The sequence below is a fragment of the Glycine soja genome, chromosome 5, assembly GCF_004193775.1.
Source record: "Glycine soja cultivar W05 chromosome 5, ASM419377v2, whole genome shotgun sequence".
Classification (NCBI taxonomy): Eukaryota; Viridiplantae; Streptophyta; class Magnoliopsida; order Fabales; family Fabaceae; genus Glycine; species Glycine soja.
Genome location: NC_041006.1, coordinates 19,214,118 through 19,231,459, shown reverse-complemented (window position 1 = coordinate 19,231,459; position 17,342 = coordinate 19,214,118). Strand labels below are relative to the sequence as shown.

General features: G+C 31.0%; 1 protein-coding gene across 2 annotated transcripts; it reads left to right on the top strand.

Moving 5' to 3' along the window:
* The first annotated feature begins 2,151 nt into the window (after positions 1–2,151).
* Positions 2,152–13,371, top strand: LOC114412387. 2 transcript variants are annotated; one of them, XM_028376245.1, is made up of 12 exons: positions 2,153–2,575; positions 2,771–2,872; positions 2,954–3,034; positions 6,230–6,339; positions 6,486–6,621; positions 7,258–7,356; positions 8,984–9,071; positions 9,353–9,801; positions 9,871–10,047; positions 10,178–10,375; positions 11,132–11,458; positions 13,013–13,371. In XM_028376245.1, exons 1-12 carry the CDS (start codon positions 2,318–2,320, stop codon positions 13,103–13,105), a joined length of 2,118 nt encoding a protein of 705 aa, XP_028232046.1. In that variant the 5' UTR covers positions 2,153–2,317; the 3' UTR covers positions 13,106–13,371. The 2 variants fall into 2 exon arrangements, with proteins under 2 accessions (XP_028232047.1, XP_028232046.1); XM_028376246.1 differs by lacking the exon at positions 13,013–13,371 and having other exon boundaries at positions 2,152–2,575; positions 11,139–11,310.
* Positions 13,372–17,342: the final 3,971 nt, after the last annotated feature.

Genomic DNA, 17,342 nt, shown 5'->3' with positions numbered 1-17,342 from the left:
TTAAAATACTACCTAAAATACTCTACAAATAACAAAATTAAAAATTAAATACCTACATAAATTTAAATAAATTACCAAACTAAAATACATAACACATTTAAAAATTTAAACACGTACATAAATTTAACACAAAAAAACTTAAAATACTACCAAAAATACTCTACAAATAACAAAATTAAAAATTAAATAGCTACAAAAATTATAATAAATGACCAAATTAAAATACATAAAAAATTAAAAATTTAAACACGTACATAAATTTAACACAAAAAAACTTAAAATACTCTACAAATAACAAAATTAAAAATTAAATACCTACACAAATTCAAATAAATGACCAAATTAAAATACATAACAAAATAAAAAATTTAAACACGTACATAAATTTGACACAAAAAAATTTAAAATACTACCAAAAATACTCTACAAATAACAAAATTAAAAATTAAAATACCAACATAAATTTAAATAAATGACCAAATTAAAATACGTACATAACAAAATTATAAAATAAAACACGTACATAAATTTAACACAACAAAACTTAATTTACTAACTAAAACACTCTACAAATAACAATATTAAATATTAAAATACCTACATAAATTTAAAAAAATGACCATATTTTTTTCCAATTATTAAAATTTAAATTAAATAACATATATTATACACAAAAAAATGGTAATAAATAAAAAATTTACTATGGAATAAAAAATTTAAACAATGTATATATAAAATTAATAAAGTATCATATATTTCAATAAAAACTATAATTCAATAAACTAAATAATATTCACATTCTAACTAAACCTAAAATACCATATATATAATACAAATAATATCATACAAACCTAATAAATCTAAACCAAATAATAATAACATAACAACTAAAATTAACGTACAAATAATTTTATCACAAATAATAACATACAAATTTTAAAAATCTTAAAAAAATCATATTAATAAATCAACTATAACTAACGTACAAATAATAATATACCAACTAAATCATATTTAAACGTACTACTTAAAATTTAAAAGTTTCACCTAAAATCAACAAACTTAGCATATCTATATATAAAACAATTAATACTATACTAATTTACAAAATTTTAAAAAAATAATATTATCAAATTAACTAAAACTAACCTAACATATATATATATATATATATATATATATATATATATATATATATATATATATATATATATATATATATATATAACACAACTAATAATATATAATTTAAAAAACCTAACTTAAATAATATTAAAATATTAACTAAAATTACCAAGCCAAGTTAAGAAACACTTACCAACTAGAAAAACCACGTAATAGCTCGCAAGAGGAGAAACCACGTAATAGTAACAGGAACAAGCATTGTCCTATAATTTTCACTAAAATTAAGTTTAAAAATATATATATATATATAATACATCAAATATTTACCAGTATAAAATACTTACTAGAAAGAAAACAAGAAGAACTGCAATGTACTGGAGTAATATGAAGAACTGGAGTAATATGAAGAAGAAGAAGAAGAAAGCAATGCAAGCGTAGCTGAGTTCCATATACACCTTCTGCTTTTATAATGGAGAAATTTGAAACAAAGAAAATTGCCAGCCAGCTTGACGATTCCCGTGAAGCGCATCCCGCCAATGAGGATGGCGATTCTAGCCTGCTGCTTCTGCAAAACCTGCATGGCCTGCTGCATGGCCTATGCCCCTGACGCCTAGCTCTGAGGCCTACGTGGTGGAAACTCGCCAGACGGTTCCCCTTGCTGTGGCATGTCGCCACTTCGAATGGCGAATTGAAGCTTGCATGTGCATATCGTCACTGTGAATGACGAGTCTTTCACTAGCAGCAAACCCGCCAATCCCACTGGCAGTTTGTTTGCACCATGCATGTATTTTACGTCCAAAAGAGCCCCCTTAGATAAATTGTTTTAAAAGCACCCCATCTAGGAAAAAGATTTTTAAAAATACCCCAAATAAGGAAATTTGCCTACTAAATTCACATGGAAAACAATGTATGTTTGATTCGAAAAAATGATCTGACATAGTAGATGGAAGACCCATGTGGTCTGAGAAAAAAAAAAAGAGTTTAGAAGAGACAGGTGGCAAGCAGCTATAAAGCTGAGAACTGCAGTCCATACTTACCTCACGCATCGCCTCCTTTCTTGCCCAGATAGAACGAACCCAACCCACAAATCAAATCAATCTCATTTATTCCAATTTCCAAACTACCCTTCTTCCACACCACACTCCACTCAGATTTCTTAATATTCTCACAAAATTATTCTCTCCCTCCCGTAATGGAGTCCACGCCGGTGAATTGGGAAGCCCTCGACGCTCTGCTCATCGATTTCGCCAAATCGGAAAACCTAATCGAGGACTCCTCCGCGCTCTCTCCGTCGTCGCCGTCGTCATCTTCGTATCACTCCCGCCTCGTCATCCGTCAGATCAGACGCGCCGTCGAGACCGGAGCCATTGACGCCGCCGTCGCTCTCCTCCGCCTCCACGCTCCCTCCATCCTCACTGACCTCAAGATTCTCTTCCGCTTGCGCAAACAGGTCCCTCTCTCTATCCAATTTATTTTCTCACTTTTTTTCTGTTACAACTAAAAAGTCTCACATCGCATAGGAATTGAGGCAAAGGTAATTTAAGGTCAAAATTGCGAGCCAAAGCGACAATACCTCGGATGCAGTATTAGGTCGGAACAATTACTGTGATTATTGTTCTGATTTTTTTTTTAAATTGTTTTGCAGAAATTTATTGAGCTTCTACGGAAGGGGACTGCGGAGGATCGAGACTCAGCTATCGAGTGTCTGAGGACGGCTCTCGCTCCTTGCGCGCTCGATGCTTATCCGGTATCTGAATTTGTGAATTCAAATTGGCTTTTGTTTGTTGTTTTTTCTTTTCCGGTTCTGACGGTTGGTTTTGTATTTAAGGAAGCATACGAGGAATTCAAGCATGTTCTGCTCGCATTTATATATGACAAGGATGACAAAACTTCTCCCGTGGCGAATGAGGTATCGGTTTTGATTCTGCTTTAGCTAGCTCTTGGCGCTGTTTTTTGTGGCTAGTTTTTGTCGAGAAGATAGTGTTGAATGAGATGCTCGTTGATGTGTTAAGCAAAACACGTTGATTAGCCCTTATTGCACTCCGTGGTATAAATGGTTGAGTTACCCGTTAAGTATGTTGATTCTACTTATAAATGTTCAATTAAATGCAATTATTTTAGCTGACAAATCCTTCCGTTGATTAACTCTGTAACAGTGAGTTTAATAATTCAATTATACTAAATCTGGATCGTATCTATCATAAAAAATATTCTTCAGTTTTTTAAGCATGCTAATGCTATGTTGCTAACCCATTAGGGTCTGCCTAGGTCTTAGGTTTAAACCATATTGTTACCATTGTACACACCCACAAAAAAAAAACACAACAATTGAATCGGATTCATTGGAAAAAACATGGTTTGCTTGTCATCCATGCATTCCATGCTAAGCAGGTCTTAGAATACTGGGAGGCGACAATGACACCACACAATTATTGGCTTGCAATGCTAGGAGTGGATCTGCAGTTCAAATTTGAATGTCAGAAGGAGGAAATGAAATAACTATAGAGAAGTTATGAGTGAAGTGGATGGATGTGCTTTATAGTCTTCCATGTAGTCATTGCAAAGCTGCAGAACCCTTTTGTGACCCATGACTACAACTCAAGAGGGAGAGAATGACTGTATACAGATCACCCCCTTTTATCGTTTCTTGCATAGTGCATTATAGTGACTGCAACTCAAGGAGAGATTGTGAGAGAATGACTCACAACCAAAATAGTGTCTGAAATCATGGCAATAATATGCTATAATGGTGCAATGCCCACGGCAAGCAACCCCCCTTGGTTACCCCTGTGCCGGTGCCATTTTGGGGTAAATGTAAAAAGTAGATTCCATCCCCTTTTCAAACTTCAATTTCCCCCTCTCTGTTTCAAAACATGGTCATTCTATCTGAACTCTGAAGTCCAGCCACTATTATCGCCAAACACCTTCTGTTCTCAAGCAGTCTTCTGGGAACTTCAACCCTTTTCCAGTCACTAGAACATTCTTTTCTGTCTCTGGCTACATTTTGTTTCTGGCTCCAGCCACCTTGTTTGTTTTCTTAACTTTTGATGTTAGTTACTTGTAAGTTTTACTTAAGATCTATTACTTCTTATTGTTAATTATGAAAATGTCATAAACTCAGTAATGTTCTTTTCAAAAAAAATTGGTCATGTATATGTATATACTAGAAACTATTTTTTACAATTGTGAGTTATCTGTGTTTTGGATTTCAACAAGTTTTATGTTGACTGCTGAGGCCATAACACAATCCTTCTCCTTTATCCATGCTTGGGATCTAGATGGAGTCAATAGAAATTATTTATATGGATATAAAATTTTAGAATAGGTGCCATAGTCTATCAAGTTTTTGTGGTTGGCTGCTACACACCACTGTACGAGATTTATAACTATGGTTCCTAGGTGAATATGTATGACATAGGTCTTACAGCAGAGAAGCAAAGTACTGCACAGAGAAGCAAAATATTCAATTTTTTTTCTTTATTTAGCATATTTGTGAAAATAAATCTATCAAGGGTCTGTCTAGATTTAGTATAGAATATTGATGGACAATTAAGATCAACTCCCGGTAGTGCATTAATGGTGTCTTGATGTAAGAATCTAAAATGACATATTGATGAAAGAATATATGGGACATTAGTTAAAGTTTAGGGATTAATTGGCACAACTTTAGACTTGAGAGTTGAGACAAAAGGCCTAGTGCTACTTTCCCTTCATATAGATAGTAAAATTTCATTTAAAAGAAATGAAAATGTTGCATACAAAAGGTATAGGCTTAATTACTTCTTTTACTTTTAAAATTGTAATTCTATTTTGACGTTATTCTAGTGTAAAAATACCAAATTATTAAACTTAAAAAATACTTTGAGAGATTTGATAAAGGGAATGAAAATAATCAAGCTATATACATACTAAACAAGTTGAACTCAAGCTTCATATATTTAAGCAAGTCATACACAAGCTTTAAATTTGACTCTATTAAACGAATGAACCAAGCTTGAGTGGTGTGTTTTTTTTTCCACAAGCCAAGCTTGAGCTTTAAGGACCAACTTGGTTCAACTTGTTTTACACCCCTATTCTACACCCTTCTTTGTTCAAAAAATAAACATACGCATCTTACTTTTTGTACTGTTCCTTCACCATTTCTCTTTGTAAATACCAAGGTGTAATATTCCAAAAATAGAGCATTATATGTAATAGGAATTTACCTTGGGGGATGTCAATACCCTTACATTTTTTCAAAAAAATAATGAATTATGTGCTCCACCCCAGACATGGTGTTCTGGGTAGGTATCTATTTGTGGCTTTTGCAAGTAAATAAATGTTGCAATGGTTTTCTATGGAAAGCTTAAACCATTAAGTATGCAAAATGTTCTCTCAGTAGTGGTGTTGCAAATGGACCATAGGCTAATAAAATTGTCATGCCTGGAATAAATCCTTAAGTTTTTCTAATGTGTAAACATGAACACATGTTAAGAAGTTATAAATATACTATGCTACATAAATACTTCTAATTGCTTAAAAAATAAACATAGAATGACTTTTATGTTTGATATATTAGATGTTTTATTTTTCAATAACTTTGTATTTTTGTCTTCTTAACATGTGCCCTTGGACACACTTTTGAAAAACCATTAATCATTTATCTATTTTGTACGATAATTAGTAGAAGTCTGACTTTCGTGGTAAGGTATGTTATGTTATGTCCTTAACTTACTGTTAATGGTAGAAAGTAGAAACACTTGTTGGATGGTTTTTATTTGATATTTAGGGCACCATTATAGGTGTCAGAGAGGCATCTTCACCTGGTAGCTTCTTGGCAACTGTTTTCTAAGGATATGTCCATTCTCTTGCAAAAACTCATTTTTTCTTGGGAAAATAATATTGTAGAAGACAGAACATGTTATCTCCCATCAGTTTTTCATTTTTAAAAGTTTTTCTGATGGACTGATTTTCATTTGATAATAATGATGGAAATTGTATTGACCCTTTTTTGAATTCTGTTATTGAGGTTTGTGTTTGATGTTATACTTTTGTTCGTAATTTTCTATGAATAATGAATTTGTTAAGCTCATGATCATGCTTGCTTAATGCTTATCTTATGCAGTGGTCAGAACAGAGGAGGCTTGACTTGGCCGGATTTATGTCCTCTATGTTAAGGGCTCATTTAAATGCCTATGACCCAATTTTTTCAATGGCTCTGAGATATTTAATAAGGTTATCTATCAGCTTCTTCTCATTCAGTTTGTAGTAATTGGTCAAACTATGCTGTTTTTATTGCAATGCATTATGCAATTTATTGGAAATTCTTTTGCCAAATTTGACATTTTTTTATTCTTTTGTATTTCATGTCTTTTTTACAGCATACACAGGGTATATTGTTTACGTCAAGGTATTACATCACCCATCTCTGATCTGACTGAAAGATTGCTCCTTGAAGAGCGTGACCCTTCTGCAACACCACAAGACATTTTATATGAAGTACCACCTTTTGATGAGGTGAGATATCTATGTTGATAATTCTAGAAATCCTTGTGAAAGTTGTTAGAAACTGAATCAGTTAAATGAAAGAAAATGGTATGTATCACTCAAGTTATTATGATACGATATCAGTGCCATATGAGCACCACTACACCAGTACATGGTTTTACTGGGGAAATGCTGAACAGAAATTAAGTTAAAAAATAAAGAAAGGCTGTAGTCATTCAAAAGGCCTTGATCTTGTGCTCTGAATCTCTTAGATTTTTTCATACCCTGTTCTCTGTCTTTTTCTTACCTTGTTCTCTCATTTCATTTCCATTACCCAATTTTGCACTTGATCTACACTTCCATCTGCCACATAAGCAGGTTGTTACTATGAAACCAACAACGTACTGATCACACACCTTTCAGGCATGCTCTTGTGGGTCTTAATCCTCTGCTATTATTCCTTCTCCACTGTTGTATATCTTATGGAAGGGTGTGTTATCAGAAGTCAAGTGTATGTTAATGGTGAATGTTATATTCTGTGAGAAGAAATTGATGAATCTGCATTCACATATTTGTATAAATGACACATCTTCCTTCCATTTTTTATTTTTATTTGTATATGCATCACTTTTCTGCTGAAGCTATATGTTTTACTCTGCAATCCAGGTTGACATACAGGCTCTTGCACATGCTGTAGAGCTTACCAGACAAGGGGCGATCGATAGCTTGAGATTCACTAAGGGCGATGTGGTCCTGGCATTTCAGGTTACATATAATCTACAAAATTCATCTGCTTTTGCTTCAATTTAAATATTAGCAATGAATTGCTCCTGTTATATGTAAATTACTTTTAGGATTACTTTTTTAGATATAATCTGGTCAAGTGTAGATTACCGTGGGTTTTTTTTTTTTTATCTTTTGATAATAAAAGACTTTAAAATCTCAATTTCTAGCTTATTATCTTTTAACTCTACTTTGAGTATTCCTTTCTTCAGGTTAACAAATTTTCTTGCACTATTACCCAAAAACCAATCCACTGTTGACTTACTATTACATAACATATTCAACTAACATAGACATATTAAATCACATATTAATGATGAATAACTAAAAAACATAACTCTTGGAACTTTAGATGCATGAGTTCTGCTAAAATTTGTTATAATAGAATAATATTAAAATTTATAATAAATATTCTATTATTAAATTTATTATATATTAAATTTAATGAATATTCTGCTATTAAATCTATTATATATTAATTAAATATTTGTATTTGAAAATTTATAATAGATTATGATAAAAAGATATTTAACAGTCATTGAAATAAAAAATTATTACATCAATTAATTATTTTAATTTGATGCCATACAAATATCACATCAATTGTTAAAAGTTAAACCACAGATTCTCAAAACAAAAAAAAGTTAACACATGGGCCAAAGTTAAAACACGGTGCAACTGAAACCAAAAGTAGTTAAAGTTAAAAATAAAATAAAAAATTCTTTCAGGACTAGGGTTGTGAATGGTCATCTCTCTTCTCTGACCCAAGATGCAAGCGCAGCCATGAACGGAAGTTAAAGGAGCAATGAAGTTAGAGGGTTGTGAATCATATCACAAATCAGCCAATACTAACTACCGTGGTTCTAACTTCTGCTCTGCTGATGGCTGCACGTTTGCATCTAGCGGGACAGAGAAAAGAAATGACCGGATTCACAACCCTAATGGGCCTAACCCTAAAAGGCAGTGTATTGTATTTTTTTTTTTACTTCAGCAACTTGTGTTTTAGTTACAAGACAGACCGTGTTTTGACTATTGACTTTGGACCATCAGTTTTAAACTTTAACTATTGACTTTGGACCTTCAGCAACTTTGGCCTAACCTTTAACTAGTATCAAATAAAAAATATTTTAATTACTGAAAAATAAAATATATTTAATTGATATGATAATTGCTTTTATTTCAATTACTGCTTGTTATCTTTTTATTATAAAACTCAGTGAAATCTGTTATAGTTTTTCAAATACAAATATTTAACAAATATATAATAAATTTAGTAGCAGAATCTTTATTATAATTTGTAATATATAATAATTTTAATAGCTGAATATTTAAGATAAATTTTAATATTATTCTATTATAACAAATTTTAACTGACCTTATGCATCTCATGCTTATAGTTATTTTTTTAGTTATTGATTATAAATATATATGCTTTAATATGTCTTTGTTAGTTTACATATGCTATGTTTTATTATTGATTGTGAATCTTGCAATTCACCTACCTTGATTTCAATCTTTCATTATTAACTTTTGGCTGTATTGATGACGTATTTTTATTTTTCTCCAATCATGCCTTCATAGCTTTATTATTGTGTTCTTTTTGTCGCAGAATGAATTATGCCGGATGAGGTTGGATGTTCCACTTCTCGATCAGCTTGTTAGAGAGTATTGTGTTTATAGAGGCATTGTTGACTCTGGTATGACATCTTTGTTGAATCCTTGTTCTTTGTGTGTGTGATATCTGTAGGAATACTTGCACGCTACTTCTTTTATTTTTCATGGCGGCATTTTCTCACATCATTAATCTTCATTGGATTTTTAGTATCACCAAAACTTTTAAATTCAAATTTAAAGTTGGTTGTTTCATCAATCCACTGTAATCTAATAATATGGCATTGTTCAGTATTGAGTTCTATTCTATGTTACAATATATCTTATCCTATTGTGATTGTTTCTTGTCAATATATGATGAACTTAGCATCTGGGAAGCAACCTATCCCAGAACCTGTGAAAATCAACCAACAAGACCCTGGGTATTGCTCATCAAGGGATTGTTCTCTCGAGCTAGATTGTAATGCCAGCAAGCATTCTGATGGTGAAACTTCTGTTACCAATGCTCAGATGGATGGTTCCCCTGAAAATAACTCTGATGTGACAAGCATGAGACGAATTGATTTTGAAGTGCGATATGCTTCTGAACTTGCAAGCATTCATGAAGACTGTAGTACCAGTGGATCACAGCAACATGAAGATGCAAGTGTTTTGCAACGATGCAGATTGTCTGGGAATGGAGAAAGGAGCAAGCGCAAGCGGTGGAGAGGACGATATGATGGCAATAGTTACATGTCCGATGCTTCTTTGGAAGAGAACAGCAAACAAGAGCATAGCATTGGTACTGTTGTTTCAACTATATTGAAGGAGAAACAGGTATCTGTTTGATAATTTTGATGGTAATCTGTCTAGGAGATTAATTATTGACAAAATATTGTTTTGCAGGGCTCTGAAAAGCTTTCTGTACATGATATTAATAATGTGGAAGATAGATATGAGATTCTGTTGGGAATGAAGGAATTAGCTAGCAAAGGAATGGCTGCTGAAGCAGTTGAGGAAGTCAATGCTATCGATTCCAATTTCTTTGCCCAGAACTCAATTTTGCTCTTCCAACTCAAGCAGGCTAGTGGCTTCTATTTATTGATATTCTTTTCTTTATTAAATTTATAAGAGAGTGCCAGGGAATGTCATAGGGCTCTGCATAGTGTTAGGAATGTTATCTTTTAATGAGGATTCCTGGTCCTGGCTATAGGTTGAATTCCTCAAGTTGGTCAGCTCTGGTGATTATAATGCTGCTTTAAAGGTTGCTTGCACCCATTTGGGTCCTTTAGCTGCCAGTGATCCTGCTTTATTAAAGCCATTGAAGGAAACTCTTTTGGCTTTACTACGACCTAATGAAGATGCTCTTGGAAATGCATTACCTCTACATGCTCTAGCTGCTTCTCTCCAGGTGTTGTACATTTTTGCTAATCTAATATATCATCTATTATTGTCATTGCTATACTTTGTTTTCTTCATATTTTTTTGATAATGGGATTTTCTTGTTCATGGTGCTTGTCTTGAAATGTCATGATAAAATTATAGGTAAGTCTGATCCTTCATTCTATATATTATGAGTAAGGATTACAAAGAAAAAGATGGGAAGGAATTACAATAGGTGAAATGATAAGTGATTGATACATGTTGAAAGCTGTTAGAGATATGAGCTTTTTACTTGAATTTTGAATTTAGAATAAGTTTTAGATAGTGATTTTGTTATTGTTGCAGATACTATCTTTTATGTTTTGTTTCAGTTAGTTAATTTAAATTTCAAATAAATCTGATAGAAGTCTATACATATGCATTCTCATCTTATGAATTTCAATGTCTATTTTCCTTCGTTTTTAATCTCTATTTTCTCTACAAATTCCACTATTTCTATATTTTATTTTACAAAATTATTTCCAACAAAAAAAACTTTCCATAAACCAACTTAGTATTGATAGCTTAGCATCCTCAATAATATTGACTTCCTAGTAATTTACTATCATATGAGTTCTTTATGAGTTAATGTGGTTTCATGTATTATTTTGCACCTGAATGCTTTCCCATTGCTATCTATGGTGAAGGACTTTGTTGGATTATTTTCTAATTTCTTTAATACAATATGAATATTCTTACTTCGTTATCTTATTTTGAATGTGAAATGCTGTTTTATACTGAATAGGTTGCAGTTGGTCGTAGGCTTGGTGTTGAAGAACCTCAACTCATGAAAATAATGCGAGCTACTCTTTATACTCATAATGAGTGGTTTAAACTTCAAATGTGGAAAGATCGTTTTGAAGGTCTTTTGAGGCTTGATTCCTTGAAGGAAGCCAACACTCCCTTCCTTGCACCAGTCACTACATCCAAATCGTATGCTGATAGCTGCACAAATGGATCTTCTCAGGCCACAGTATCTTCAGGGACCAGGATGTCAGAAGATGGTAGTAGTCCAACTCAAGCATCTTCAAGGGATGTCATCTGTGACGAAGGTGCAATACTTAAAGTAATGGTAAGTTATGGATTCTTTCCATAAATTTTTTTCCAAAATAAAAATAAAAGTTCAGTTAGTGTCATGATGCTCTGACCTCTGAAGCTTTCCATTGGTTTTGATATCTCCCAATTGTGTCTTGCTTTGCAACTTGTAATGAACAATTTTCATTAAATATATTGGGAAAATGTTGTAGTTTTCACTTTCATGATTTTTTAATGTAAATTTGCATTTGTCAAAGCAATACATTGGTGAAGTCCTTTTGCAATTGCAGAGGCATTATGTTCAACAGCTCTACCCATAGTTATCAAACTTTCGAGTTAACTCGCTAACTCTTACGAGTTTACGAGTTCACTTGTCCTCTGCGAGTTGACTCTTGAGTAAACTCTTTTTTTAGTAGACTCTGGGTAAACTCTAAGTAAGCTCGATAAATTCTCGAGATTATCACCAATCAACGAGTTAGTAAGTTAAAAAGATTAGACTAAAATGTAAGTCATTTTAGATTGTTTTTTGTCTGTTTAGCATTCAACATACCTTCATTTACAGTGTTATTCTCAAATACAAAATTCTCACCTTTAATAATAACAAACTCTTGTTCTCTAATAACATCAAACCCTCGATGAGAATGATCTATCACTACTATAACCTCTACAAGTTATTGTCTAGTAGTGATGTATTATTACTAGACTTGGTTATTTAAATATTTTGAACTTTATGATTTACTGTTTTGTTTTATTATATTGTTGAAATGTTTAATTAATATGTTATTTATAGATATTTTGTTATTATTTTTATACAAAGTAGACTCTTACGAGTCGAGTTTATGGAACTCTCATGAGTCTGCGTAAACTCTCGAGTTTGATAACCTTGGCTCTATCATTTTCTCAATGGGTTTCTATACGGATTATTGTGTTTCTTCGGTTTTCTTAGTATCCTGTCCCATTTTATTTCAGTTTGTTTGTCTTTGACTTCATTCATAGCTATGTCATCAAATATTATTTATTTAATATGGTAGATTAAAAAAATGCACAACTATGCATTTTTGTGGTTTCTAATGTGCTGAAGTCTTCCCCAATGTGTTATGTATTGTTTTTTATACTTTAAACCTTTCATTTTACTTGTAAGTTAACTTGAATGCAGTGTTGTTAAATGGCGGCGCTATGGTGGAATGGCACTTTTTTTTTTGCCTACGCCATAGGCAATTTGTCAAGGGAGACCTGCTATGGCAGCACCATAGGCCACAATTGCGTGTTTATATGGCCTGAATTTTGGTCTTCCGACATGTTCCGCCATCGGCCATTGATAACACTGCTTGAATGTCTATTTGGTGCTAGTATCTTTATGTTTTTCCCCTTGGTTGGTACCTACACAGTAATTCTATGATAAGTAATTTTCTTCTTGTGGCTACTAAATAATTTTAATTTTTTTAAATATTGTTTGATGTTGTTTTAGTTTTGCTCATTATCATGACTCATACTATGGGGGTGTTTCAGCTTAGAAACTCATTGTACACTCCATACAACTTATTTTGCATAATAGGGTTTCTTCTAAAGTCTCTGTTTTTGGTGAGTGCAGGAGTTTTTGGCTTTGCCTAGGGCTGATGCCATACATCTGCTTGCACAGTACAACGGAAATGCGGAGACAGTCATTCAGCAGATATTTGCGTAGGCGTTGTGCAGGAAATCGGGTTTGTTATTTAGAAGAAAGGTCAAATTATTTTTTTCAATATTATTTGATTCAAATTTGTGAATTTTTTTTATACCCCTTGTACATATAGCTGCAAAGAGGAAATCACTGCAACGTTTGAAACCCGAATTGACGGAAACTACTCTCTGTAAAGAATCTCTTAATTATTGCCTCAGTTTTAATGAGAAATTTGTAATTAATAAAATAATTATTGGCGTGATTCAATGGGAGATATTGATATTTGCGTATACTTTATTTTAGGGCGTTTTTTTTTTTTAAAAAAAAACAAGCTGAACTAAGCTGGTGTTTAATTGAACTGAACTCCACTAAAAAAAATTGATCTGTTGAAAATTGAAGAGCTTGTCTTTAGTTTACTTTTTAAAAATTGAATTGTTTATATACCGAAAAGTTTAAACCGAATTGAAGTGTAACTTGTGAGATTGAAAAAGTTTCAAAATAAGATGTCTATTCAATTCAAATAGTTTGCAGCAATTTGGTCTGAATTATTATGCAGTTCAGTTTGGTTCACTTGATAGATATCTTATGCAGTTCAGTTTGGTTCACTTGAATTATTATGCAGTTCAGTTTGGTTCACTTTTTGAATTGTTCATAGGGTTGTGCTATTCAATTCAAATAGTTCGAAGCAATTTGGTCTGCTTTTACAGTTCAATTTTACGGCTGTTTGGTTCAGTTTATCTATTTTGTTCACCCCTACTTTTTAAATGAGTTGTGCTATTCACGGATGAATGGATAATTCGTGAAGGTGAAATTATTTTGTGCTTTTGTTTTGGTGAAAAGAAATGGAAGAGAAAAAAATAGAAATAAATTTGGTCGGTTGTTTGGTTTGAATGAAAAGAAATCAAATTATTAATAAATTACCGTTTTACCCATACATTCAAAATATTTATTTTTTGTTTTTTTCTTCATATCTCCACACATAATTAAACTGAAATGTATAATCGATTATGTTAGAAAAAAAATTATGATCGTATAATCAATTTTGACTTCTAACTAAATGGATTTGTTCGTCATACACCCAATAATCAATTTTGGTCTCCAAAGTAATCACTTTGATTTGGTCACCACAACACAATCATTTATGGATTTGAGCAAAATTGATTTGTTCACCACACAAATAAAAAAACGATGATAGGGTTGAGGTAACTGATTTGGTCATGACCATAAACACAAAATAGATAGATTAGAGCTAGAAATGATCACGACTAGAGGATTACTTGTGTCAAATGACCCAATGAAAATTTCTTAGCAAATTTTTGCATGTGAGGGGGGATGTTTTTAGCTATGAGATCCACCTTTTTTAAATCACTCTTTCATATTTTGTGCTACCAAACAAGCATGATTTTTGTAGTTATTGGTTCTTCTTTCTTCTCCTATTTTTCCATGTTATTTCAAACATAACAAATAAGTGTTAAGGAAGAAAGTAATTAAATTTTTACTTCAGTGGAAACATTTTAATAGATAAATTAATGGTGAGATACTTGTAAAAACATTTTAACTCTCAAATTAACACAAAATTTTAAACAAGAGGCTAATGTTAATAAATACACATTCTATAACACAACACTATAGCTATTCATATTTGTAAGAATGAGAAAGCAGATTTAGCTCACTTAATTGAATAATGTACATGAGTTATTGTAAATTCTTTGACACCATCTTTGATTCCTATGATAAAAAAAATATTTGTAAGAATTAAGATGGGCTAGATTTGTAAGAATTATATGTTATTCTTGGAGAAGTGTGAGGTGATTTAAATGTTAGGAATAGTTAGTTATGGCCAACATGATAAAAAAGCTTAGCTTGAATTCAGGTTAGATGTTAAACCTGGTCCAAAACATATATTTTAAAGGATTTAATTTCACTAATAAAATATGCAATTCTATCATATTATTATTTTTAAATAAACAAAAACTAAGGGGATTTAGTTCAATAATTGTTATAGATATCTTGATATCAGAGTTTGATTTCTATCGATAAAAAGATGATATTTTTTTAATTGGCAGTAAAAAAAATGATATAATTAGATTAAAGAAATATTAAACATTTTCAATTTAAAAACTTTATAACGTGACATTCTTTCATTTATTAATAACAGAAAAAATCTGTATAATCATCATTGGCTCTGATTAATTTAAATACAATAACTCTCGTTACTTAAACTTTTGTTAAACAAGAAAAGATAACAAATTAAGTAAGAGTTATATTTAAAAAGACAAAAAGAAATGTTAATAAAATTAAATTATTGATCAAGGAGCTTGGTTTATCATCATGATGTCTTTTTCTTTGTATAAACAAGTAGCAGTCTCTGTTAGGTACACTTACAACCTATTCAAAAAAACGCTCTTGTGGTCCGTCTTTGGCGTCTGCCTATGCTGGTCAAACAATAACATGTTTGAGTCAGTTTTTTTTTTTTTTCCGGATTATTATATTGGTAAGAAGGATTCAAATAGAGACACAAATTACTATCATTATGTTAGTCGTTATTGATTTTGAGCCAACTTTTAAGAGTGTCTAGGAGGGGAATGACAGGTAAATATTAAAGTAATTCGGTATTGACTAAATTAAATTAACTAAGATTATCATAAGCAAAAAATATTTTTTTTCTTCTTAATAAAATAAAAAATCTTTTAATTTATTTTTTTTACCAAATATAATTTTATTTCTTTAAGACCCAAATATAACTTTTAACTTTGTAGCATGAGAAAATAAAATATGTATTAACAATTTAGTTTTATATAGTTATCTAATCATAAATAACAAATAATTATATATGATGAAGTTATTAACTTTTATAATAAAAGTTAAATGATTATTTATATTGTTAGTGTATAATTTATTTTCTCTATAATAAATATGTCATATCAATAAGAATTTATAATTAAATGATAATATAAAGTTATTTTATATCACTTTACCATTAAATTTTTTAACATAACTATATTTTCAAATTCTCAAATGCAAAAACTCAACAATTTGCGTTTGGTGGTACAAAGACATATCTTTCTTCAAATCATAACAAAGTTAATACATTATTATTGTTTTTAAAATTTAAATTATAATTTATTTTATCTTATATAAGTAAATAGAAAGAATTTAATTTTTTTAGATTATAAGTATAAAGATTTTTACGCTATCAACGAATTAAAAATTACTTTAAATATCACTTTTAACAATATTACAAAAGCTAAAAAACTTTCAATTGTATATCAATTTATTAATGGAAGATAGTACAATTTTGAGTTTAATTTGGAAATTGTGGTAAAAGGATAAAGACTAAATTTGGGCAAGGAAAATAAGAGAATTTTGCATTGATTATGGTCATTGACTTGATTTACATCGTGTTTTCTCCTATGGGGAGTGCTAGCAATACTCTTTTTGATATTTTTTTTAACTCTCTCCATGATTGACTAAAATTTATTGAAAATTATCAATTTTCATGATTTTTACTTCTAAATAAAAAAATAATCATAAAATGAAAAGTAGGTTCAACAAAAAAAATGTAAAATAACTTATGCATAAGAAACATTTTATGTTTTTCTTTTCAATTCTAACAGAGACCTCCTACAAAGATTGGTCTTGAAGGAAGCCCACATGAAGAAAATGAAAGATACTCAACTCAAACATGTTCAAACCAACTTTGGACCAATTCACGTTAGTGGGACAAATTAGATTATCCGCAATCTTAATAGTAGATACTCTTGATGAGAATTCTCTCCAATTACAAGTATAATAAAACTTATATATCAATATTTAATTTTATTTTTTAAATTTTATAAAATTAATAAAATATAAGGAAGAAAAATTCAACCACTAGATCATAACTACAAAATTAATTTTGTCAAAACTGATTGCAATCAATTCAAATCTGGTACTTTCATTGGGAAAACATTGGGTTGAACGTAAATCACATTTTTTTTTCAATCCACTGGTATACTTCCTCCTTTGTTTGTAGCCTTGGAAAGCCTGAAAAAAAAAAAATCTTTGGTGTCTTGCAAACGACAAACCAAATATGCTATAAGAGTGCTTTTCCTTTGTGATTGCTCTTTTTCTGCTTCTTTTCTTTATTCCCACTGTACTAAAAAAAATGTTAAGTCTAGTTTTAGCCAACTTTTTTTTTAACTTTACGATGATATTAACATTAAACATGTCTATTTGAAAGCTTTTATATAAAGAATGATCTAAACTTTTCAATGAGCCA

Bases quoted from the DNA above. Each gene is read 5' to 3' on its own strand.
- LOC114412387 (XM_028376245.1), top strand. From the start codon at position 2,318: ATGGAGTCCACGCCGGTGAATTGGGAAGCCCTCGACGCTCTGCTCATC. The intron at 6,340-6,485 runs GTTATCTATCAG...TCTTTTTTACAG, and splicing joins GCTCTGAGATATTTAATAAG to CATACACAGGGTATATTGTT. The intron at 6,622-7,257 runs GTGAGATATCTA...TCTGCAATCCAG, and splicing joins AAGTACCACCTTTTGATGAG to GTTGACATACAGGCTCTTGC.